Source organism: Heptranchias perlo, chromosome 19, assembly GCF_035084215.1.
Source record: "Heptranchias perlo isolate sHepPer1 chromosome 19, sHepPer1.hap1, whole genome shotgun sequence".
Classification (NCBI taxonomy): Eukaryota; Metazoa; Chordata; class Chondrichthyes; order Hexanchiformes; family Hexanchidae; genus Heptranchias; species Heptranchias perlo.
Window position 1 is genome coordinate 617,715 of NC_090343.1, and position 25,524 is coordinate 643,238.

Below are 25,524 nucleotides of genomic sequence, written 5' to 3' on the forward strand. Positions count from 1 at the left end.
TCCCTGGCTTCTTTTAACAGCCTGGGATACATTTCATCCGGCCCTGATGATTTATCCACTTTCAAAGATGCTAATCCCCTTAATACTTCCTCTCTCACTATGTTTATCCCATCCAATTATTTCACACTCCTCCCCCTTAACTACAATCCCTGCATCATCCCTCTCCTTTGTGAAGACAGATGCAAAGTATTCATTAAGAACCAGACCCACATCTTCTGCCTCCACACATAGGTTACCTTTTTGGTCTCTAATAGGCCCTACTCTTTCCTTAGTTATCCTCTTGCTCATCTTTGGGTTTTCTTTGATTTTACTTACCAACATTTTTTCATGCCCTCTCTTTGCTTTCCTAATTTCCTTTTTAACTTCACCCCTGCACTTTGTTTACTCCTCTAAGCTTTCCGTTGTATTGAGTTCCCGGTGTCTATCATAGGCTTTCTTTTTCTGCCTTGTCTTACCCTGAATGCTTCTTGACATCCAGATTTGGCAGCCCCTCCCTCTTTCTTTGTGGGAACATGTTTACTCTGAACCCCTTGAATCTCCCATTTTAATGTCTTCCACAACTCTGACACTGATTTACCTTCAAGTAGATGTTTCCAGTTTACTTCTGCTAAATCACTTCTCAGTTCAGTAAAATTGGCCTTTCCCCAATTGAAAACTTTAATTCCTGCTCTGTCTTTGTCCTTTTCCATAACTATGCTAAAACTATTGTAAGGAAATATAGGTTTAGAAGGTATTTAGCAGAACCAGGCTTGAAAGGGTCAAATAGTCAAAGCTTTAGCTGAAACTATTGTGCCATAACAAAGATTGCTTTTAAATTAAGCTATTGCAGCTGCAGGCACTTATAGCCATGAGCATCTTGTTATTGCAAACTAAAGGAGGGACATAACGGTATTCCCATTACTTCAGACGTACTGGAATGCTGAAGCTAGCCAGTACTCCCATCACCTTCAAGGCCTTCAGGGTAATTCATCAACTGCAGGGACTGGGAAACAGTGTGCTAAGAATCTTATTATTAAGAATAAGGAGAGATAAGGGGGCCACAAGGCACTGATTTGGTAAATTAAGGGGAGTATTGGGTAAAATACCTGATTGGATATATTTTATCGCAGTTCCATTCCTTTGGGGTATAACTGAGGGAGTCTGAGACTTTGTTAGTGTAGAAGCAAGAGGAGTGAGGAGTGAGGAGTGAGGAGTGAGGAGTGAGGAGTGAGGAGTGAGAAGTGGATACAACTTTTACCCAGAATGGAATGGGTAATATAAGTTCTGTTTACTGCTGCTTTGACACTTGCATGTGTTGATCCTTGTATGAAGTATCACTATATCTAATTGGAGTCCCGCAGGGATCTGTCTTGGGGCCTCAATTATTCACAATATTTATTAACGACTTAGATGAAGGCATAGAAAGTCTCATATCTAAGTTTGCTGATGACACAAAGATTGGTGGCATTGTAAGCAGTGTAGATGAAAACATAAAATTACAAAGCGATATTGATAGATTAGGTGAATGGGCAAAATTGTGGCAAATGGAATTCAATGTAGACAAATGTGAGGTCATCCACTTTGAACCAAAAAAGGATAGAACAGGGTACTTTATAAATGGTAAAAAGTTAAAAACAGTGGATGTCCAAAGGGACCTAGGGGTTCAGGTACATAGATCATTGAAGTGTCATGAACAGGTGCAGAAAATAATCAATAAGGCTAATGGAATGTTGGCCTTTATATCTAGAGGACTAGAGTACAAGGGGGCAGAAGTTATGCTGCAGCTATACAAAACCCTGGTTAGACCGCACCTGGAGTACTGTGAGCAGTTCTGGGCACTGCACCTTCGGAAGGACATATTGGCCTTGGAGGGAGTACAGCGTAGGTTTACTAGAATGATACCCGGACTTCAAGGGTTAAGTTACGAGGAGAGATTACACAAATTGGAGTTGTATTCTCCAGAGTTCAGAAGGTTAAGGGGTGATCTGATCGAAGTTTATAAGATATTCAGGGGAACGGATAGGGTGGATAGAGAGAAACTATTTCCACTGGTTGGGGATTCTAGGAGTAGGGGGCACAGTCTAAAAATTAGAGTCAGACCTTTCAGGAGCGAGATTAGAAAACATTTCTACACACAAAGGGTGGTAGAAATTTGGAACTCTCTTCCGCAAACGACAATTGATACTAGCTCAATTGCTAAATTTAAATCTGAGATAGATAGCTATTTGGCAACCAAAGTTATTAAGGGATATGGGCCAAAGGCAGGTATATGGAGTTAGATCACAGATCAGCCATGATCTTATCAAATGGCGGAGCAGGCACGAGGGGCTGAATGACCTACTCCTGTTCCTATGTTCCTATGAGTCAAGTTGAATCATTCTGACAATATCCTTCTATTCCTTTCTCCCTCATGTGTTTACCTAGCTTCCCCTTAAATGCATCTATGCTCGTTGCCTCAACTACTCCTTGTGGTAGTGAGTTCCACTCTCTGGGTAAAGAAGTTTCTCCTGAATTCCTTATTGGATTTATTGGAGAGTATCTTATAATTATGGCCCCTAGTTCTGGTCTCCCCTGCAAGTGGAAACATCTTCTCTATGTTTACCCTATCAAACCCTTTCATAATCTTAAAGACCTCTAACATGGACAAAAGAGCTGAATTCCAGAGGTGAGGTAAGAGTGACTGCCCTTGACATCAAGGCAGCATTTGACCGAGTGTGGCACCAAGGAGCCCTAGTAAAATTGAAGTTAATGGGAATCAGGGGGAAAACTCTCCAGTGGCTGGAGTCATACCTAACACAAAGGAAGATGGTAGTGGTTGTTGGAGGCTAATCATCTCAGTCCCAGGACATTGCTGCAGGAGTTCCTCAGGGCAGTGTCCTTGGCCCAACCATCTTCAGCTGCTTCATCAATGACCTTCCCTCCATCATAAGGTCAGAAATGGGGATCTTTGCTGATGACTGCACAGTGTTCAGTTCCATTTGCAACGCCTCAGATAATGAAGCTGTTCGTGCCCGCATGCAGCAAGACGTGGACAACATCCAGGCTTGGGCTGATAAGTGGCAAGTAACATTTGTGCCAGGCAATGACCATCTCCAACAAGAGAGAGTCTAACCACCTCCCCTTGACATTCAATGGCATTACCATCACCAAATCTCCCACCATCAACGTCCTGGGGGTCACCATTGACCAGAAACTTAACTGGACCAGCCACATAAATATTGTGGCTACAAGAGCAGGTCAGAGGCTGGGTATTCTGTGGCGAGTGACTCACCTCCTCACTCCCCAAAGCCTTTCCACAATCTATAAGGCACAAGTCAGGAGTGTGATGGAATACTCTCCACTTGCTTGGATGAGTGAAGCTCGACACCATCCAGGACAAAGCAGCTCGCTTGATTGGCACCCCATCCACCACCCTAAACATTCACTCCCTTCACCACCAGTGCACCGTGGCTAAAGTGTGTACTGTCTACAGGATGCACTGCAGCAACTCGACAAGGCTTCTTCGACAGCACCTTCCAAACCCGCGACCTCAGCCACCTAGAAGGACAAGAGCAGCAGGCACATGGGAACAACACCACCTGCATGTTCCCCTCCAAGTCACACACCATCTCAACTTGGAAATATATCGCCGTTCCTTCATCGTCGCTGGGTCAAAATCCTGGAACTCCCTTCCTAACAACACCGTGGGAGAACCATCACCACACGGACTGCAGCGGTTCAAGAAGGCGGCTCACCACCACCTTCTCAAGGGCAATTAGGGATGGGCAATAAATGCTGCCATTGCCTGCGACACCCACATCCCATGAACAAATTTAAAAAAAGTCAGCCCTCAGTCTTCTCTTTTCTAGAGAAAAGAGCCCCAGCCTGCTCAATCTTTCCTGATTGGTATAACCTCTCATTTCTGGTATCATCCTAGTAAATCTTTTTTTGCGGCTTCTCCAATGCCTCTGTATGCTTTTTATAATATGGAGACCAGAACTGTGCATAGTACTCCAAGTGAGGTCTAATCAAAGTTCTATACAAGTTTAAGATAACTTCTCTGCTTTTCAATTCTATCTCTCTAGAAATGAACCCCAGGGCTTGGTTTGCCTTTTTTATGTCTTATTAACCTGCGTCACTACTTTTAGTGATTTGTGTATCTGTTCCCCCCGATCCCTCTGCTCCTCTCCCCCATTTAGACTCTTACTTTCTAAATGCAATAGGAAAGGCCATGGGCAATCTTCCTGCTGGACTCCCGCCATCTGTATTACTTCCACATCTTTTCATATTACTAACCATATCTTGCTGTTTAAGAATCTCCAACCAAAAAACTGAGAGATTCAGAGAGAGAGTTTCATTTGCCTGATGTGGACTCTGCACATTCCCTGTTAGGGACACATCGCAATTTGAACCTCAGGATGATCAGTTTGGTCTGTCTGGGAGATAAGGGGTTAAATTGTCCTTTGACTACTTCTTCTGGAAATCCTAGAAATAGCTGTAAAATGGCTGTTTTTATATCTTCTTTTCCCAAGTCTGTTATTGGGCCGAACAGCCTGCTAGTATTTAGGACAGTTTCTCACAGTCCTCAAGATCCAGCAGGCAGCTGTCTTATCTCTAACTGTGGTTTTATCTCTTATTGTTAGCAGCCAATATCCTTCAAAAGTACAGCAAATCTCTCTCAGACAGTTTGAAGCAAGAATAATATCCATCACACCTTTCGAACTTCAAACATCCTGGACAGGAAGCAAAGACCATCATGCACTCTGATTTTGGCCAACCTGATAGTTCTCTGTTCTTTCCTTTGTTGTTCATACTTTTAACTAAATTCTGCTCTGTTACCAAATAATCCAGGGTTTCAAGTCCATTCTTTAGTCTTCCTTAAAAACAGGTATTAAAAGTCCATATTGAAAAGTCCAAAATCCTTCAAGCTTAACCAGCTACATCTATGAATCTTGCAGCACTTGTAAACTTCCTACTGCTTGTCCAGCTTGTGCCCATTAAAACACTGTCTTACAGGAAAATGGGAATAAGCCCTAAGGACCCACCAAAGAGTCAGGGTGGATGCATAATCGTCAATAGTGCCCTGAGCCAATAGGTTCGCAGTAATCCAGATTAGTGAGTCTGCCCCAGGGGATTAACTTGATTCCAATCTCTCATCTCAGGCATGTCATCTTGGAGCAAGCTTGACCTCAAAAAACTCCACTAACATCCCTCACCTAACTGTCACAAAATAAAAATAAAGTGTACATTACATTGATAAGTGATTAAAGTTGCTTACCCTGGTTGATTGACATTGAGTTGAAAACACAACTCTTGCGAAAGGGTCTGATAATCCGTTCTCATCAGCTGCAAGAACCCCTCGGGCTTGGTACATGTGGGCTCTGAGCTGGAAATAACTGTTGTCTATGAGCAGGAAAAAATAATAGATATTAACTAACATACAGCAACAACTTGCATTATACACCGCCTTTAACATAGTAAAATGTCCCAAGGCGCTTCACAGGAGCGATTATCAAACAAAAATTGACACCGAGCCAAAGAAGAAGGTATTAGGACAGCTGACCAAAAGCTTGGTCAAAGAGATAGGTTTTAAGGAGCATTTTAAAGCAATGCGAGGTTGAGGGGCAAAGAGGTTTGGGGAGGGAATTCCAGTACTTAGGGCCTAGGTGGCTGAAGGCACAGCCTTCAAGGAAATTGGGAATGCACAAGAGGCCAGAAGTGGGGAAATGCAGAGATTTCAAAGGGCTGGAGGAGGTTAGAGAGATAGAGAGGGACAAGACCATTGAGGGATTTGAACACGAGGATGAGAATTTTAAATTGAAGTTGTTATGGGACCGGGAGCCAATATAGGTCAACGAGCAGAGGGGTGATGGGTGAACGGGACTTGGTACGAGTTAGGATACAGGCAGCAGAGTTTTGGATGAGCTCAAGTTTATGGAGGGTGGAAGATGGGAGGCCGGCCAGGAGAGCATTGGAATAGTCGAGTCTCGAGGTGTCAAAACCACGGATGAGGGTTTCAGCAGCAGATGAACTGAGGTAGAAACGGGCGATTTTACGGAGGTGGAAGTAGGCAGTCTTTGTGACGGAGAGGATATGAGGTCGGAAGCTCAGCTCAGGGTCAAATAGAACGCCGAGGTTGGGAACAATCTGGTTCAGCCGGAGACAGTGGCCAGGGAGAGGGATGGAGTCAGTGGTGAGGGAAGGGAGTTTGTGGGGGTGGCCAAAGATGATTGCTTCAATGTTTAACAGGAGGAAATTGCGACTCATCCAGGACAAATACTGGGACTCAATTTTCAAGGCCAAATTCTTGCAGAGAGGTAACTTTTAGCAGTTACAAGAAAGTGTGAAAGTACTTTTATGTGTAACAAAACAAATTGAACAATTCTCTATAGCATACACAAGGTTGTTATGAGATAAACATTAACAAAGTGTTTCTACGTCAAATAGAAGCAGTAGTAGGCCATTCGGCCCTTCGAGCCTGCTCCGCCATTCATATGATCGTGTCTGATCCTCTATCTCAATACCATATTCCCGCTCTCTCCCCATACCCCTTGATGCCTTTTGTATCTAGAAATCTATCCAGCTCCTTCTTAAATATATTCAGTGACTTGGCCTCCACAGCCTTCTGTGGTAGAGAATTCCACAGGTTCACCACCCTCTGAGTGAAGAAATTTCTCCTCATCTCAGTCCTAAATGTCCTACCCCGTATCCTGAGACTGTGACCCCTCGTTCTGGACCTCCCCCCAGCCAGGGGAAACATCCTCTCTGCATCCAGTCTGTGTAGCCCTGTCAGAATTTTATACGTTTCGATGAGATCCCCTCTCATTCTTCTAAACTCTAGTGAATACAGGCCGAGTCGACCCAATCTCTCCTCATACGACAGTCCTGCCATCCCAGGAATCAGTCTGGTGAACGTTTGCTGCACTCCCTCTATGGCAAATATATCCTTTCTTAAATAAGGAGACCAAAACTGCACACAATATTCTAGATGTGGTCTCACCAATGCCCTGTACAACTGTAGCAAAACATCTCTACTTTTATATTCCAGTCCCCTTGCAATAAATGACAACATTCCATTTGCCTTCCTAATCACTTGCTGTACCTGCATACTAACTTTTTGTGATTCATGTACTGGGACACCCAGATCCCTCTGTACCTCAGAGTTCTGCAAACTCTCTCCATTTAAATAATATACTGCTTTTCTATTCCTCCTGCCAAAGTGGACAAGTTCACATTTTCCCACAATACACTCCATCTGCCAAATTTTTGCCCACTCACTTAACCTATCTATATACCTTTGCAGACTCCTTACATCCTCTTCACAGCTTACCTACCTTTGTGTCAGCAAATTTAGCAACCATACATTCGGTCCCTTCATCCAAGTCATTGATATAGATTGTAAATAGTTGAGGCCCAAGCACTGATCCCTGTGGCACTCCAATCGTTACATCTTGCCAACCTGAAAATGATCCATTTATGCCTACTCTCTGTTTCCTGATAGCTAACCAATCCTTTATCCATGCTAATATGTTACCCCCAACACCATGAGCTCTTATTTTGTGCAGTAGCCTTTGATGTGGCACCTTGTCAAAAGCCTTCTGGAAATCCAAGTCCACCACATCCACAGGATCCCCTTTATCTACGGTGCTTGTTACTTCCTCAAAGGACTCTAATAAATTAGTCAAACACGATTTCCCTTTCACAGAGGGAACTTTCACAAAGACAACTACTTGAAAACAAATTCTGAAGTAGAATCTACTAGTAGTAAACCATGCTTACTTATATACTATCAATGACCAGGAGGGCTCATTTAAGACAAAAAAACTAGTGCAACACTAGTTTAGCTCAACACTACATTGATGTAAATAAGTTCAAAGTGACCAAACACCAAGCAAGGAAAGAGACACAAGCTTGTTTCAGCTTCCCATTTGGGTTTCTGTGAGCTGCATTAATAATTGTGAGTTGTCATTTAGCTCCATCTTTTTGGTAGTCTTTAGATTGTTTCCTTGAGTTTTAGTGATGGGTTATGTGAGAAAGGGAAATATCACCTTGATGTTTCAAAGTTCTCTAGATTCAGGAACTGTCCCTCTAGATTGGAAAATTGAACATGTCACTCCGCTTTTTAAGAAAGGAGAGAGCAGGAAACCAGGGAATTATAGACCAGTTAGCCTAACATCTGTTGTGGGGAAATTGCTAGAGTCGATAATTAAGGATAGGGTGACTGAACATCTCGAGAATTTTCAGTTAATCAGAGAGAGCCAGCATGGATTTGTGAAAGGTAGGTCGTGCATGGCAAACCTGATTGAATTTTTTGAAGAGGTGATTAAAGTAGTGGACAGTGGAATGTCAATGGATGTCATTTATATGGACTTCCAGAAGGCATTTAATAAGGTCCCACATAAGAGACTGTTAGCTAAGATAGAAGCCCATGGAATCGAGGGAAAAGTACGGACTTGGTTAGGAAGTTGGCTGAGCGAAAGGCGACAGAGAGTCGGGATAATGGGTAGGTATTCACATTGGCAGGATGTGACTAGTGGAGTCCCGCAGGGATCTGTCTTGGGGCCTCAATTATTCACAATATTTATTAATGACTTAGATGAAGGCATAGAAAGGCTCATATCTAAGTTTGCCAACGACACAAAGATTGGTGGCATTGTAAGCAGTGTAGATGAAAACATAAAATCACAAAGCGATATTGATAGATTAGGTGAATGGGCAAAACTGTGGCAAATGCAATTCAGTGTAGACAAATGTGAGGTCATCCATTTTGGATCAAAAAAGGATAGAACAGGGACTTTCTAAATGGTAAAAAGTTAAAAACAGTGGATGTCCAAAGGGACTTAAGGGTTCAGGTACATAGATCATTGAAGTGTCATGAACAGGTGCAGAAAATAATCAATAAGGCTAATGGAATACTGGCCTTTATATCTAGAGGACGAGAGTACAAGGGGGCAGAAGTTATGCTGCAGCTATACAAAACCCTGGTTAGACCGCACCTGGAGTACTGTGAGCAGTTCTGGGCACTGCACCTTCGGAAGGACATATTGGCCTTGGAGGGAGTGCAGCGTAGGTTTACTAGAATGATACCCGGACTTCAAGGGTTAAGTTACGAGGAGAGATTACACAAATTGGGGTTGTATTCTCTTGAGTTTCGAAGGTTAAGGGGTGATCTGATCGAAGTTTATAAGATATTAAGGGGAACAGATAGGGTGGATAGAGAGAAACTATTTCCGCTGGTTGGGGATTCTAGGAGTAGGGGGCACAGTCTAAAAATTAGAGCCAGACCTTTCAGGAGTGAGATTAGAAAACATTTCTACACACAAAGGGTTGTAGAAGTTTGGAACTCTCTTCCGCAAACGGCAATTGATACGAGCTCAATTGCTAAATTTAAATCTGAGATAGATAGCTTTTTGGCAACCAAAGGTATTAAGGGATATGGGCCAAAGGCAGGTATATGGAGTTAGATCACAGATCAGCCATGATCTTATCAAATGGCGGAGCAGGCACGAGGGGCTGAATGGCCTACTCCTGTTCCTATGTTCCGATGTAGTGGCAGTGTTATTTAGGACATTGCTGGGGCAGATTGTTATACCTGTCTTGCGTGTACACAATGCTCCATTCTCCACCAACATCCTGCGTTTTAAGAAGCAGAAAAATTCACCCCAAAATATAAACATGAAGGCAATGAATGCAGCGCGGGCGGGCGGGCGGACGGACGCAGCGCGGGCGGGCGGGCGGACGGATGCAGCGCGGGCGGAGGGGTGCAGCGTGGGCGGGCGGACGCAGTGCGGGTGGGCGGACGGATGCAGTGTGGGCGGACGGATGCAGCGCGGGCGGGCGGACGCAGCGCGGGTGGGCGGACGGATGCAGCGCGGGTGTGCTGATAATCCTGTTCCTTACAGTCACTGTTGAGCCTGATAGGTGGCAGAGTTTGAGTGATGTCAGTTCTCTTTACAGCTTCCTCATAGACTGGAATAAACTCCTGGGGCAGACTGCTGATATTGTTCTTTGTGTATTTTGTGACTCCCAGCCACATGTACAGCTCCAGTTTAGCAAAAATCTCCCCAATAGGTGCGCCTGGAGCCTGGTTGAAAATAATAGAACAAGTCACTGTCAGAATTGAATGCTTCACTTTGATCAATCATTTTTACTTACAAGGCAGATATTTCTGAGCACCCAAACCAACCACTTGGCAAAGAATCCTGTCACTGTGATAACAACTTAGCTTCACTTTACAGTCTGTACCTTCCATATGAAGATCAAATCCATTTTTCCCTAAATTTTCTCATCTCTCCCCACAAAGACCTAACGGATTTGTTAAGGGGAGGTCGTGTCTGAGTAACTTGATTGAATTTTCCGAGGAGGTGACAAGGAGGATCGATGAGGGTAGTGCGTTTGATGTAGTCTACATGGATTTTAGCAAGGCTTTTGACAAGGTCCCACATGGCAGACTGGTCAAAAAAGTAAAAGCCCATGGGACCCAAGGGAATGTGGTAAATTGGATCCAAAATTGGCTCAGTGGTAGGAAGCAAAGGGTAATGGTCGACGGGTGATTTTGTGACTGGAAGGCTGTTTCCAGTGGGGTGCCGCAGGGCTCGGTACTCGGTCCCTTGCTTTTTGTGGTATACATTAACGATTTGGACTTAAATGTGGGGACATGATTAAGAAATTTGCCGATGACACAAAGATAGGCCGTGTGGTTGATAGTGAGGAGGAAAGCTGTAGACTGCAGGAAGATATCCATGGACTGGTCAGATGGGCAGAAAAGTGGCAAATGGAGTTCAATCTGGAGAAGTGTGAGGTAATGCATTTGGGGAGAGCAAACAAGGCAAGGGAATACACAATAAATGGGAGGATACTGAGAGGTGTAGAGGAAGTGAGGGACCTTGGAGTGCATGTCCACAGATCCCTGAACATAGCAGGACAGGTAGATAAGATGGTTAAGAAGGCATACGGAATACTTTCCTTTATTAGCCAAGGCATAGAATATAAAGGCAGGGATATTATGCTAGAACTGTATAAAACATTAGTTAGGCCACAGCTTGAGTACTGCGCACAGTTCTGGTCACCACATTACAGGAAGGATGTGATTGCACTAGAGAGGGTGCAGAGGAGATTTACGAGGATGTTGCCAGGACTGGAGAATTTTAGCTATGAGGAAAGATTGGATAGGCTGGGGTTGTTTTCCTTGGAACAGAGGAGGCTGAGGGGTGATTTGATTGAGGTGTACAAAATTATGTGGGGCCTAGATAGAGTGGATAGAAGGACCTAGTTCCCTTAGCGGACGGGTCAATAACCAGGGGGCATAGATTTAAAGTGATTGGTAGAAGGATTAGAGCAGAAATGAGGGAAAAAAATTTCACCCAGAGGGTGGTGGGGGTCTGGAACTCACTGCTTGAGAGGATGGTAGAGGCAGAAACACTCAACTCATTTAAAAAATACCTGGATGTGCACCTGAAGAGCCGTGACCTGCAGGGCTACGGACCAAATGCGGGAAAGTGGGTTTAGGCTGGGTGCCTCGTTTCTCAGCCGGCGCGGACACGATGGGCTGAATGGCCTCCTTCTGTGCCATAAATTTTGTATGATTCTACTTGCCCAGTTATAGGTCCACAGACATTGGCTGCTCTCTGGTACACTGAGCGTACGTTCTTCATAAATGAGTCTAGATGCCGACTCTGGGCGGGTTATCCCGGCCTTTGCCGAATGATCACTTTACTAATTGGGGTCAGCCGTAGCAACTTTCTCACAATCAGTAGTCTCACAATCAGTCGTGTCAGTCACTTCCATTAGTGGGAGTTGACTCACACCGCCCGATATCTACCTGTACGATAGCATAAATCAGGGGTGCACCGATAGCACCCCCTTGTGATCTTAACCAGATATGTGTGTCTTTTGCATACACACTGCTTCAATCTCTCTAAAGGCAGGCCGAGCAATCATTTGGTGAGAGAAGGTCAGTTATAATCATTATGCTGCTTTATTTCACAGTAAGGTGAACATACAGAACATCCATTATGATCAGACTCACTTAATTGAAACAGTACAACTTATCTTCAGATAACAATTCAAAATAACAAACACGCCACACTATTCCACATCTGTGGGTCGTCTTACTTGACTTAAACAAGATGGCTGCTAACTCTCCTCCAGTATTTCTAGCTTCTTTGCCTCAGCAAAGACCTTGTGGCTTTCTCTTTAACAAACCTGACTGAGTTCACAGTCTGCCTGTTTCAAAGGGCCCATCTGTCAGCAAGTGTCCAAGTCGTTGTCTTATCTCCCTCTGTTCACAGCCAAAAAAGGATCAAAGACTTTCCAATTCAATGGGTGTTTTTTCAATTGCCGAGACAGTATAATAAATTGCTTATTATTTACAATCTATGGGGACGCAATATCAAAGCGAGCTCATTGGCACCTTAATGAGCGATTTTGGTCTGCTATAGTAATCGGGAGGGTGGTGGTCGGCCTCTTAGTTCCATACGCAAAGGACCGAACACCTGTTTCAGGTGTGGGCACGGCACCCCAATTTTTTGGCCATTACCAATATGGTGGGTGGCACACTTCCGGCTTGTAATGAGCGTGCACTTCTTGCACGCCACACTGGAGGCTTAGGCGGCCGTTTAGCACCTGGAAAACGGGCACTGTGCGGTTGAATATCTAGGCCCCCATCTTCTCCTCAACCACCACCCACATATGTACACTTGCCAGCAGGGGCGGTAATGCACCACTCGGGTGGTAAAAGGTTACTTACAATAACTAGTTTGTTTTTTATTCACATTACTTTATTTTACCCAATTGGGATTTTTCTTTCTGAACCTATTTTCATTAACTTCTACAATCCTCTGAACAATTGTCAGCTTGGCTCAGTTAGTAGCGACGACCCACTGCACCAGAGGATCTGGGTCTGAGCCTCACGCCAGGACTGGACCGTATTCCATAGGCTCGACCCTAGGGTGACACTGAGGGAGTGTTGAATTGTCCAAGGTGCTTCGTCCACACCAGACATTAAACGGAAGTCCCAAATGGGTGTTAAAGACCCCAGGGCACTATTTGAAGAAAAGCAGGGATTCCCTCCAGTGTCCTGGCCAACACTGATCCCTCAAACAGGTTTCAGTCAGCGCACTGCTCTCTGAGGGACACTGGCAGCGCAGAACAGTTATCACATTTACCTACATAACAAATCACTGCAGTTTCAAGGTGTGAAGCATGTTGACACATTGCAGTGTGATGAAGTGACAGATGATTAACGTTGTTTGTCATTGCTTACCTTCATGATGACGGACTGAATTTTACCGCAGTCTTTTCCCTTCTCTTCCTCCACCACAGAGTAAAGAAGCTGGCGGGCGGGGATCCTTGCAAAGGCTACTCGTTTCCCATTACTCAGCATCCAGATAAAGACATCCGGGATTGGAGCTTGGGGCTGAGGAAAAACAATAGGAATAAATGCAGAATATTCCAGAAGAATTTTGGCCGACGGGGAATATTCTCCATGACTGACACAGTTCCCTCCCGTGGGGATTGTTCCGGACCCCCTCCCGTGAGGATTGTTCCGGACCCCCTCCCGTGAGGATTGTTCCGGACCCCCTCCCGTGGGGATTGTTCCGGACCCCCTTCCGTGGGGATTGTTCCGGACCCCCTCCCGTGGGGATTGTTCCGGACCCCCTCCCGTGGGGATTGTTCCGGACCCCCTCCCGTGGGGATTGTTCCGGACCCCCTCCCGTGGGGATTGTTCCGGACCCCCTCCCGTGGGGATTGTTCCGGACCCCCTCCCGTGGGGATTGTTCCGGACCCCCTCCCGTGGGGATTGTTCCGGACCCCCTCCCGTGGGGATTGTTCCGGACCCTCTCCCGTGAGGATTGTTCCAGACCCCCTCCCGTGGGGATTGTTCCAGACTCTTCACCGTCGGGATTTAAAAAAATTCATTCATGGGATGTGGGCGTCGCTGGCGAGGCCGGCATTTTATTGCCCATCCCTAATTGCCCTTGAGAAGGTGGTGGTGAGCCGCCTTCTTGAACCGCTGCAGTCCGTGTGGTGAAGGTTCTCCCACAGTGCTGTTAGGTATGGAGTTCCAGGATTTTGACCCAGCGACGATGAAGGAACAGCGATATATTTCCAAGTCGGGATGGTGTGTGACTTGGAGGGGAACGTGCAGGTGGTGTTGTTCCCATGTGCCTGCTGCTCTTGTCCTTCTAGGTGGTAGAGGTCACGGGTTTGTGAGGTGCTTGTTCCATACTCTCTATAGTCGGGATTGTTCCAAAATCTCTACAGTCAGGAGGGAGTCAGTCACTCAACATTATTGTACTTTCATCAACAAGGGCAAAAATTAGAATTATGTTGCTCCAGAAGGCCGAAACTAAATAAGACAGATTCAAAATAAACAAAAACAAAATCTATTTCCAGTATTAAAGTAACACTGGTCAGTTATCCACGCCTTTAGGACAGATGTTGGATTTTGAAACTAGCAAATAACGTCATTCAAACTTCAGATTATTAGATCTCTACATTTTTTGTGCATGTGTGAGTTAGAATCATTGAGTTATAGAATTTTAGAATCTTACAACACAGACGGAGGCCATTCTGCCCACTGCGCCTGTACTGGCTCTCTGAATGAACTATGCATATTATTCCCATTTCCCCATCCTTTTCCCATACCCTTGAACATCTTTTTTCAAATATCTATCTGCTTCCCTTTCAAAGTTATTCTGGATTCTGCTTCCCCCGTTGTTTCTAGGTGGTCATCCATGTCCATCAACCCTCTGTGTCAGAAGTTTAATCCTAACCTCTTGTTTGAGAAGTGAAACAATTCAGATTTTTTACAACAAATTTTGAAAAAAAAGTTCCTGAAAATCCTGAAACAAGTACATGAAAAGCAAAAACTACAATTTTTTTCAAAGACTAAAATTTGGGAACCGAAGGGTGGACTAAAATTAAGACTCAATTTCTTGTGAAGACTATGAGGAACATAAAATAGAATTTTGAGGCTCAGAATGAGACTATCAGTAAATGATTTTGAGTACTAAAAATTTGACTTCTGGATGCTAAAATAGTCTGAATTGAGAGCAGCTACGTTGTGTTTGTAGAAATGGACCATTCCCAGGCCCTTGGGGAGCAAGGGTGATGCATCAATCACTATGTGGGTGCTGGAGGTCCCCAATGTGGGATCATGGTTAGGGGTTGGCTGTGGTCGGATCGGGGTTAGGGGTCGGATCGGGGTTAGGGGTCGGCTGTGGTCGGATCGGGGTTAGGGGTCGGATCGGGGTTAGGGGTTGGCTGTGGTCGGATCGGGGTTAGGGGTCGGATCGGGGTTAGGGGTTGGCTGTGGTCGGATCGGGGTTAGGGGTCGGATCGGGGTTAGGGGTTGGCTGTGGTCGGATCGGGGTTAGGGGTCGGATCGGGGTTAGGGGTTGGCTGTGGTCGGATCGGGGTTAGGGGTCGGATCGGGGTTAGGGGTTGGCTGTGGTCGGATCGGGGTTACACTGGTGGTATCAACATTTTCAATGGTTTTGAGGCCTGATCCCCAGTTAGGTCCTATCTCTGCCAGTTCAATCACCTTCCTGTTCGGCCCAGGTTGCTGGGCAGAAGGGAAGGCAGAGCCGAGGAAATTCCCAATGTGGGAAACTCTCCCTCGACCCTGTGCCCTCCAAAATCATGGACCATGCTTAAGGTGGAGGGAAGGTCTACCTGCCCCAGATCCCATCGGGAATTGGTGGCCAGCGGGATTCTGAGGGGAAACTTTTCCAGTTCCCACCAGAATCCCAGTGTCTGTCGGGACACCTGCTCCCAAATTCCGCTGGAGATCGGCAGCAAATGTTCCTACATCATGAGACACAGAAGCAACAGGAAAGCTGACTTCTTTCTGTATAAAGAGATACAGATTTTGGGGGGTTTAATTTTCCTCTGAGTGCTTTAGTGCAGGAAAGTGTCTGTGTGATGTTTCAACACTTTAAAATAAACAGGCCAAAATAGCATTAACCATCGCACTACCAAATTTCTGGACAACCTGCTCAAACAACCAGTTATAAACCAGAGACCAGCGAGATCGTTACATCGTCCCCCTGGCACTGGAAATGATCTCACCTCTTCCACTCGCTTTTTGACTTTCTCCAGTAGTTTCTGAACTTCGTTCAGTTTCTCCTTTATATTTTTCTTGTTTAACTTTTTCATAATTCTTAGCACCTGCTTTGCATGAATAATCTGGAAAATATAAAATACCAAACACTTGGTGTATCCAAACTAGAATGTCTGCAGCAAGGTAAAAAACTGTATTTTAAAAAAATCTTTAAAATAATTCACATTCTGTTTTTCCAAACATACATTACAATAAGTTATTTTGTGATATCTTTTTCTTTTACTCTTTCTTGCACTTCCACAACCAAATGTAGTGCCCGGCAACCTGGTCCCCCGGCAACCTGCTGGCCTCTGAGCCTCCAATGAAGACCATTGCCAGATCTGGGATTCAACACTGTTCCATCACCTCTTCTCTATCCAGTCAGAGAAAGTATGGAAATGAAACTGGGGCACAGTTGAGAGACAGCAAGTAAAAGGGCTGTATTAAAACTGAGACCTGCAGTGTTAATAGAACTGTCGGCCTGGTAGGTTTTGATTCTCATCCTACGGGGAAGTGCCTGGTCTCCCTACACTGGCGAAGCTCACCCAATGGGGAATCCCAGGCACAGAAACTGCAAGGAGTTTCAGGATCCCGGAGAGTGGCCCCGGGGACTGTGGCCTTTGACAGAAAGCTAAAGAGAGAAACATTGCACCCAACCATACAACACAATCAGGAATAAACCCACAATCTAGAAATAGGCAACAATCACTCACTTACAATATTATGCTTTAAGGACTTAATTCGACATCTATCCAGATTGTTGGGCCTGGTTGTGGTTTTCTTTTCAGCATAAATGTGGTACTGCCTAGGACCAAGAAAGCAAACAATTTAACCTTCATTTGACAACAAACATCGAATCTCCCAGAGCAGAATCAGGCTCCTCTGACAGACTGCTACACTCTCCTTGTGGGCCTTTTATTACACATCCGAGTGAACAAATACAAACTACACAGTCTGTGAAATCTGGATCTTTTGCTTTCTGATTACCTTAAGAACTGGTTTCAGTTTATTCTCTCTGGTTTTATATATTAAAGCAATGCAAGTAGATTATTGTGCCAACTGGATAGGATGTAACAATCCCAGAACTATCTTAAAACAACATTCCTAATACAGTGGCTGTTATATGGACCGCATAACCTGCCTGTAAAATCGGCCCCAATCTTTTACTACATAGCGAACAATACAAATTAGTGAATCGGGTCTCAGGCACCATTCAGCCAATGCGCACAACTCACATTGCCATTTTAGATTCTGGTGGCCATATTGCCATTGGAATAGAAGCCCACTCAGCGTCTTCCCCTACTGATCCCCACTCAGCGTCTTCCCCGACTGATCCCCACTCAGCGTCTTCCCCTACTGATCCCCACTCAGCGTCTTCCCCGACTGATCTCCACTCAGCGTCTTCCCCGACTGATCCCCGCTCAGCGTCTTCCCCGACTGATCCCCGCTCAGCGTCTTCCCCGACTGATCCCCGCTCAGCGTCTTCCCCGACTGATCCCCGCTCAGCGTCTTCCCCGACTGATCCCCGCTCAGCGTCTTCCCCTACTGATCCCCACTCAGCGTCTTCCCCTACTGATCCCCACTCAGCGTCTTCCCCTACTGATCCCCACTCAGCGTCTTCCCCGACTGATCCCCACTCAGCGTCTTCCCCGACTGATCCCCACTCAGCGTCTTCCCCGACTGATCCCCACTCAGCGTCTTCCCCGACTGATCCCCACTCAGCGTCTTCCCCGACTGATCCCCGCTCAGCGTCTTCCCCGACTGATCCCCGCTCAGCGTCTTCCCCGACTGATCCCCTCTCAGCGTCTTCCCCGACTGATCCCCACTCAGCGTCTTCCCCGACTGATCCCCACTCAGCGTCTTCCCCGACTGATCCCCGCTCAGCGTCGTCCCCGACTGATCCCCACTCAGCGTCTTCCCCGACTGATCCCCACTCAGCGTCTTCCCCGACTGATCCCCACTCAGCGTCTTCCCCGACTGATCCCCACTCAGCGTCTTCCCCGACTGATCCCCGCTCAGCGTCTTCCCCTACTGATCCCCGCTCAGCGTCTTCCCCGACTGATCCCCACTCAGCGTCTTCCCCGACTGATCCCCGCTCCATAATCCCCACTTCCCCACTCCGTATCCAATCGGGTAATGCCTGTAGATGAGATTATTCAACTAATCTGAGCTAACCTCACAGGATGTTCCCGGTACCATTTTGATAACAGGAGATGAGCCGTGATCTGGATGGAGAACCAAGAATGAGATCAATTGGGCTCCAAAGAAGAATTTGATAAATGATCAAATTTGAAGCAATTCACGGCACAGCCTCACCGTGCTGATAACAGACGCATTTATGTAGTGCTCTGACAGAAGAATATCTCACGGGACTTTAGAATGAGAAAGCAAGAGATGAAAGAGGATTTAGGGATGGTTCAGGGAACTAAAAGCACAGTTGGAAAGAATGGTTTTCAAGAGATTTGTAAAGAAGGGAGAAAATTAGAACGGCAAAGTGATTTTCTGAGAGTTACAAACAGCATTGGTGTAGTGACCAAAGGATCATCTTCCGACTGCTAGAGAGGAGGCAGCTGGGGAAAAGTACTGTCCAGAGTTGGAGGAATGGAAAGCTGTGAGCTGGGACATACAGCTGGAGAATGTCACTTAGTTAAGGTGCAGCAAGATTACAGGAGGATTTGAAATCAAGACTGAGGATCTGAAGTCAATACACTCGGGGCACAGGGAGCATGTCGAGCATGGCAAGGACGTGGGTGATGCATGTTGTATGTGCCATTTTGTGCAAAATCTCACACATGCGTGGCTCCATCCTTGTCAAACTTCACTTGTTCTCTGTAGGTCCAAGAGTGGAGGTGGAGAGGCCAGCAAGTAGATCATTCTGGAAATCAGTCCTTGAAGTGAAGATCATATGGATTAGGGTTTTGACAGTAGAAGGACTGAGGTAGGAGCAAAAGTGGACATTGTTCAGAGGAGGTGGAAAGATGCTGGACTCAGTCTGTTCACCAAGTACATCTCTGGATACAGGAGAGAAAACAGAGAATTTAGAGATCATTGTGAAAAGTCTTAATAGCTGACCAGATGTGGGATGAGCAGAGTTTTGCACCATCTGGTTGGTAGTCAAAGAGGAAGATGGAAGCTGCAGCCAAATGCATGTAGTTGCTGGCAGGAACCAAACAAGGTGGCTTTAGTTTTGCCAATAAAGTAACTTTCAATGCATCCATAACCTACAGTCGAAGTGTTAGCAACAGGGCAAACATGGAGTAAGATCTCCTATGTTTGTTATTTCTAACATGTTTATGATTCTCCTAGAATTAAGGCTAGAGGAAATCTTTCCCAAGCGAGAAGTGGTCCGGGGAACTCTGGTGGCAGAATTGATAGCAGGGAAAAGGAGGTTTCGGGTTTCTGTTCAATTCCAAAAAATGGTCAACCAGAATCTTTAAGTTTTTCCCTGACAAATCTCGGAATTCCTTTAGATCTGGGAAAACACCTTTAATGAATGAGGGAAGAGATTTTGATATTTTTTGTACTGTCCAATATACGAAGGTGACAAAACAAAACAAGACCTGCAGCCGGCCACAAATTCATTCAAGACTTGACGGAGGTGAGTCTGTGACTCGGACTTTGGTCTCTTCACCATGTGCTCCACTTCATCAAGTCCATCCTCCTGGACAAAGAAAAGGAAGAGGAAATAGAGAGAATTAAACATTATTGTCCAATCCCAATATTTTATTAAAACGACAAATGATGGCCAACATATCCCTTTTTCCAAAAAAGACACACTTTTTATTTCCTTTCCCTGGATTTTCAATGGCCCCACTTCCAACTTATAACCACAATGAGAGGACAACACAGCTCAAGGCTGACATCCACACTTGGGCTGAGAGGAGATGTGATTGTGTGAGGCAAAGCAAGTTCCCTCTTCCTGTTAATTCAAAAGGGAGAGAGGTTATGAGAAATGTTTTTACTCAGATGGTTGTTGGAGCATGCAATGCTTCACCACAGGAAATGGTTGAGGCACAGCCCAATGTACTTTTTGATAAGAATTGGAAAATTATTTAAAGGATGGGAAGATACAGGGCTCAGGAAAGAAAGCAGGGCAATGGGATTAGTTTCGGATTGCTGTAGCCAAGAGCTGCACAGATACCACGGGCTGAATGGCCTTCTTCTGTGCTGTAAACTTCTATGGTTCTAACTGCCCCTGCCCCTAACATCCCATGGTGCCTCATTACTGATTGCCTGGCAAAATCTGGTGAAACTCTACCCAAAAGATTGAAGTGCTTGAAGACCAGACAAGGAAGGTCTCCTTTCACCAACGGAACTGTAGGGCTGTGTCGTAGATACTTCTTGTCCTCTTCGATTTATTTCTTCCCCGCTTGTTCTGGCTCCTTTATTTAGAAGGCTGGAATATATTTCAATTGTGAACATTAAGCCAAATTTATGACTACCCACATTTTAGGAGCCTCCCAAATTGGCCCGATTTGCCATTTTCAGTAAAAGTACTGAATGCTAATCTTCATTGAATGAATTATAACCACTGTCTTAAAATATTCTCAATCCTGGTCAAAAACATCCCAGAATGTCAGTAATGCACCTACCAGTCTCTCTACCAGCTTTGCAAGGAGATTGGAATTATACAAGCGCCAGGAATAGTCTTCCCAGGAACTCCATACATACACACATGGTTTTTCGTACAGATACGGAATACAGCAGTATGACCTGAAACAGGGGGAGTAGAGGGAGTTTAAGAATTTCTTTAAAACAGAGCAAACACAAAGAAAGAGATATGTGGGTAAAAATTAGTGATCCAGTTTTCCCTTAAAGGATGCAATGATTACCACCTATTCCATTCTCCATGGCAAAGTGCCATGTAATGACCATCTTGAACAAGAGAAAGCCCAGACATATCCCCGTGACCTTTAATGACACCACTATTGTTGAGCCTCCCACCATCAACATCTTAGGGCCCACCATAGGCTGAACTGGACCTACCATATGAACACCTTGGCTTCAAGAGCAGGGTAGAGGCTGGGTACTCTGCTCACCTCCTGACCTCTCAAAGCATCTCCATGAAACCGTTACCACCAAGAAGTACTTAGCAACACCACTATCTCCCATTCACGCACCATCCTGGCTTGGACGTATATCACTGTTCCTTCATCGTCGCTGGGTCAAAATCCCGGAGCTCTACCACCATCGTGGGAGCTCTTTCGCCACAGGGACTGCAGTGGTTCAAGGAGGAAGCTCTCCACCACCTTCTCTGGGCAACTAAGGATTGGCAATAAATGCAGGTCTTGCCAGTGACACCCACACCCCGAGAACAAATGAAAAAAATGACTTGTTTAACTGCAATTTATTGAATGTTTCTGATCATACCTGTCGTATTCTGTGTACTCTGCTTTTCTGGGTGGTGTAATTGAGTTATGTATCAGAGGCAAACTAACTTCAGCATTCCCCAGCTCATCTTCTGAATCTCTTGTATCCAGTAAAGACTTCTTCTCCTCGCTCTCTTCCACTTTCCCTTCTTTTTTCTTTTTTGTGACAACTTCTACCAATTTGCCATAGTTACCTTTAAAAATATTTTTAAATTAACTTGTTGTCTCCTGGTCTTGGATTGTCCACACTCCTCCCCAGGCAGGTCATACAGGGCAGTGTAACAACTGCTTAACACTTATTCTAGTGATAAAATACATTCTTTTTCACAATTAAGCGATTGAAGGTTTCAGGCATTGAGCAGTTTGTTCGCAATGGTGATGATTTCATTTGTCAGTTCACGGGTTGGCTCACACGAGTTGCCATGGGAGCAGTGCTCTATCACAATGAAGACACATCCTATATCACCCTGTGTCAGGGTTAATTGGTAACATTAATGTCAGTGTCATGAATAATGTGTATGTGTCAAACCCACGGAGAACACCTTTGTATAATGGCAGTTCCTCTTTAGGCTGCGAATATGAGCATTTCACTACTGCATGATTCTGCACTGATATTATCTTAAATTAGCCAACCACTGTAATATTCCAGTGAAACTATTTTTCTTTCACTTGCTCACATTTTTCCAAAGAAAGTGCAAGAAGCAATAAGAATGGAAAAGATTCATGTGGCAGACTGCACTGGCACTCGATGCTCGGCATTATGATACTGGAATGCAGCTTTCTATCTCAGGTGGGTCTGTGCAAGGCTCCAAGGACAGGCTGCATGCTTCCCCATCGACAGCACGGCAAAGTCACTCTCGTGGCTGCATTGTGTGCTTTCTCAGAGCCCGTTCTGAGTGATGTTGGTAGTGGCCTGACCTCTTCTTCCAATACAAACAGCATTTAGACAGGAGTGAGGAGGTCTCTGCCATTAATGTACTGAATTGGTTCCGAACTTGTGCTGCCTTAGTTGATAGCACTCTCACTACTGGATCCAAGGTTGTGGCTTTGAACATCATGCCTGGTCTTTAGGCTCATAATCTGCAGTGACCTGTTGGTGATGTACTGCCATATTGCTGCATTGGCAGAGGTGCCATCCTTTGATGAGACATTAAACAAAGGCCTGTCCAGGTGAATGTTAATGGTCCCATGACACTATTTGAAGAGAGCAGGGAATTCTCCCACTGTCCTGGGCCAATATTCCTTCCTCAACCAACACCACCAAAAACTGATTATCTGCTCATTTATTTAGAACCATAGAATCATAGAAAGGTTACAGCCTGGAAGGAGGCCATTCAGCCCATCGAGTCAAAGCCAGCTCCATGCAAAAGCAATCCAGCTAGTCCCACTCCCCCGCCCTTTCCCTGTAGCCCTGCAGTTTTTTTCCTTTCAAGTACTTATCCAGTTCCCTTTTGAAGGCCATGATTGAACCTGCCTCCACCACCCCCTCGGGCAGTGCATTCCAGATCCTAACCACTCGCCGTGTAAAAAAAGTTTTTCCTCATGTCACCTTTGATCCTTTTGCCAATCACCTTAAATCCATGTCCTCTGGTTCTTGACCCTTCCGCCAACGGGAACAGTTTCTCTCTATCTACTCTGTCTGGACCCTTTATGATTTGAATATCTCCATCAAATCTCCTCACAACACTCTCTGTTCCAAGGAGAACAACCCCAGCTTCTCCAGTCCATCCACGTAAATAAAGTCCCTCATCCCTGGAATCATTCTAGTAAATCTCTTCTTCATCCTCTCTAAGGTCTTCACATCTTTCCTAAAGTGCGGTGCCCAGAACTGGACACAATACTCCAGTTGTGACTGAACCAGTGTTTTATAAAGGTTCATCATGACTTCCTTGCTTTTGTACTCTATGCCTCTATTTATAAAGCCCAGGATCCCGTATGCTTTTTTAACCACTTTCTCAACCTGCCCTTCCACCTTCAACGATTTGTGTACATATACCCCCAGATCTCTCTATTCCTGTACCCCTTTTAGAGTTGTGCCCTTTAGTTTATATTGCCTCTCCTCGTTCTTCTTACTGAAATGTATCACTTCGCATTTTTCTGCATTAAATTTCATCTGTCACGTGTCTGCCCATGCCACCAGCCTGTCTGTATACTCTTCAAGTCGATCACTATCCTCCTCAATGTTTACTACGCTTCCAAGTTTTGTGTCATCTGCAAATTTTGAAATTGTGCCCTGTACACCCAAGTCCAAAACATTAATATATATCAAGAAAAGCAGTGGTCCCAGCACCGACCCCTGGGGAACACCACTGTACACCTCCCTCCAGTCCTAAAAACAACCGTTCACCACTGCTCTCTGTTTCCTGTCCCTTAGCCAATTCTGTATCCATGTTGCTACTGCCCCCTTTATTCCATGGGCCGCAATCTTGATGATAAGCCTACCGCGTGGCACTTTATCAAACACCTTTTGAAAGTCCATATACACCACATCAACTGCATTGCCCTCATCAACTCTCTCTGTTACCTCATCAAAAAACTCTATCAGGTTAGTTAAACATGATTTGCCTTTAACAAATCCGTGCTGGCTTTCCCTAATCAATCCACACTCGTCCAAGTGACTGTTAACTCTGTCCCGCATTATCGTTTCTAAGAGTTTCCCCACCACTGAGGTTAAACTGACTGGCCTATAATTGCTGGGTTTATCCTTACACCCTTTTTTGAATAAGGGTGTAACATTTGCAATTCTCCAGTCCTCTGGCACCACCCCCACATTTCATTGCATGTTGACAAGACATTGTTGGGTGGAATAGCTGCCAGATTTGCCTGCATAACAGTCACTGCACTCCAACAGTATTCCACTATGTAAAGTGTTTTGAGACATTTTGAAATCATAAAGCACTAAAGAAATGCAAGTATTATTATTGGGCACTGTGCCACCTACATTTCTTGTACCTATTGCTGGTTAGTTTCACTGAACAATTGCACAAAAGAAAACAATTTCACTGGAACGATTACCCAGGCGGCTTAGGTGCAGTAACATTAGATGTGTAGATTACAGTTTAATGCACAATTGTACAATGATGGTATAAATAGAAAGTCATCTATTTGTTCGATACACACACGCGATGCAATTACATAGCGGTCATTCTCCTGTTGTAACTTCAGCAGAAGATTGGTGGAAATCCCAGAGGAATCAGTAAAAGACAAATCCAGGTATTTTCTTAATTGTGAGAGGATTTGTGGGAAGTTAGGAACTGTGGAAAAGCAAAGGGATGTAGGTGTTCATGTGCACCAATCACTAAAAGCTAGTGCACAGGTACAAAAAGTAATCAAAAAGGTTAATGAAATGTTGGCCTTTATCTGAAGGGAGCTGGATGTGATGCTTCGTTTGTCCAGAGCTCGGGTCAGACCCCATCTGGAGACTGGGTTCAGTTCTGGGCACCGCACCTCAGGAAGGATATATTGGCCTTGGAGAGGGTGCAGTGCAGATTCACCAGAATGATACCGGGGCTTAGAGGGTTAAATTATGAGGACAGGTTCCGTAAACTTAGCTTGTATTCCCTTGAGTTTAGAAGGTTGAGGTGTGATCTTATCGAGGTGTTTAAAAATGTTAAAGGGATTTGATAAGGTAGATACAGAGAAACTATTAGCCCTGGTGGGGGAATCAAGAACAGGGGGACATAATCTTAAAATTAGAGCTAAGCCGTTCAGGAGTGAAATCAGGAAGCACTTTTTCACACAAAGGGTAGTGGAAACTTAGAACTTATTCCCCCAAAAGGCTGTGAATGCTGGGGGGCATTTGAAATTTTCAAGACTGAGATCGACAGATTTTTGTTAGGTAAGGATATCAAAGGCGGAGTTGAGATACAGGTCAGCCATGATCTAATAGAATAGCGGAACAGGCTTCTGGGACTGAATGACCTCTTCCTGTTCCTATATGGAAGGTTAGGAGAATTTTTTTTCTCAGATGGTTTTTGGACCTGGAATCCTTCACCACAGGGAGTGGGTGAGGCAGAAACCGATGTATTTTTTAGGGAAAATTGGAAAAATATTTGAAGCATAGGAAGATACAGGGCTCAGAGAAGAAAGCAG

General features: G+C 45.0%; 1 protein-coding gene across 2 annotated transcripts in view; it reads right to left on the minus strand.

The window, feature by feature from the left end:
• The window catches only part of fer1l4 (fer-1 like family member 4), a 320,348-nt gene that overhangs the window by 190,785 nt on the left and 104,039 nt on the right, over positions 1-25,524 (minus strand). For both annotated transcript variants that reach the window (XM_068000123.1, XM_068000124.1), the window contains 8 exons: positions 21,434-21,626; positions 20,656-20,776; positions 19,624-19,724; positions 16,781-16,868; positions 16,033-16,149; positions 13,223-13,375; positions 9,859-10,042; positions 5,237-5,361 (listed from right to left, as the gene is read on the minus strand). In XM_068000123.1, the coding sequence (XP_067856224.1) occupies positions 5,237-5,361; positions 9,859-10,042; positions 13,223-13,375; positions 16,033-16,149; positions 16,781-16,868; positions 19,624-19,724; positions 20,656-20,776; positions 21,434-21,626 (1,082 nt within the window). The remainder of the gene's footprint in view (positions 1-5,236; positions 5,362-9,858; positions 10,043-13,222; positions 13,376-16,032; positions 16,150-16,780; positions 16,869-19,623; positions 19,725-20,655; positions 20,777-21,433; positions 21,627-25,524) is intronic.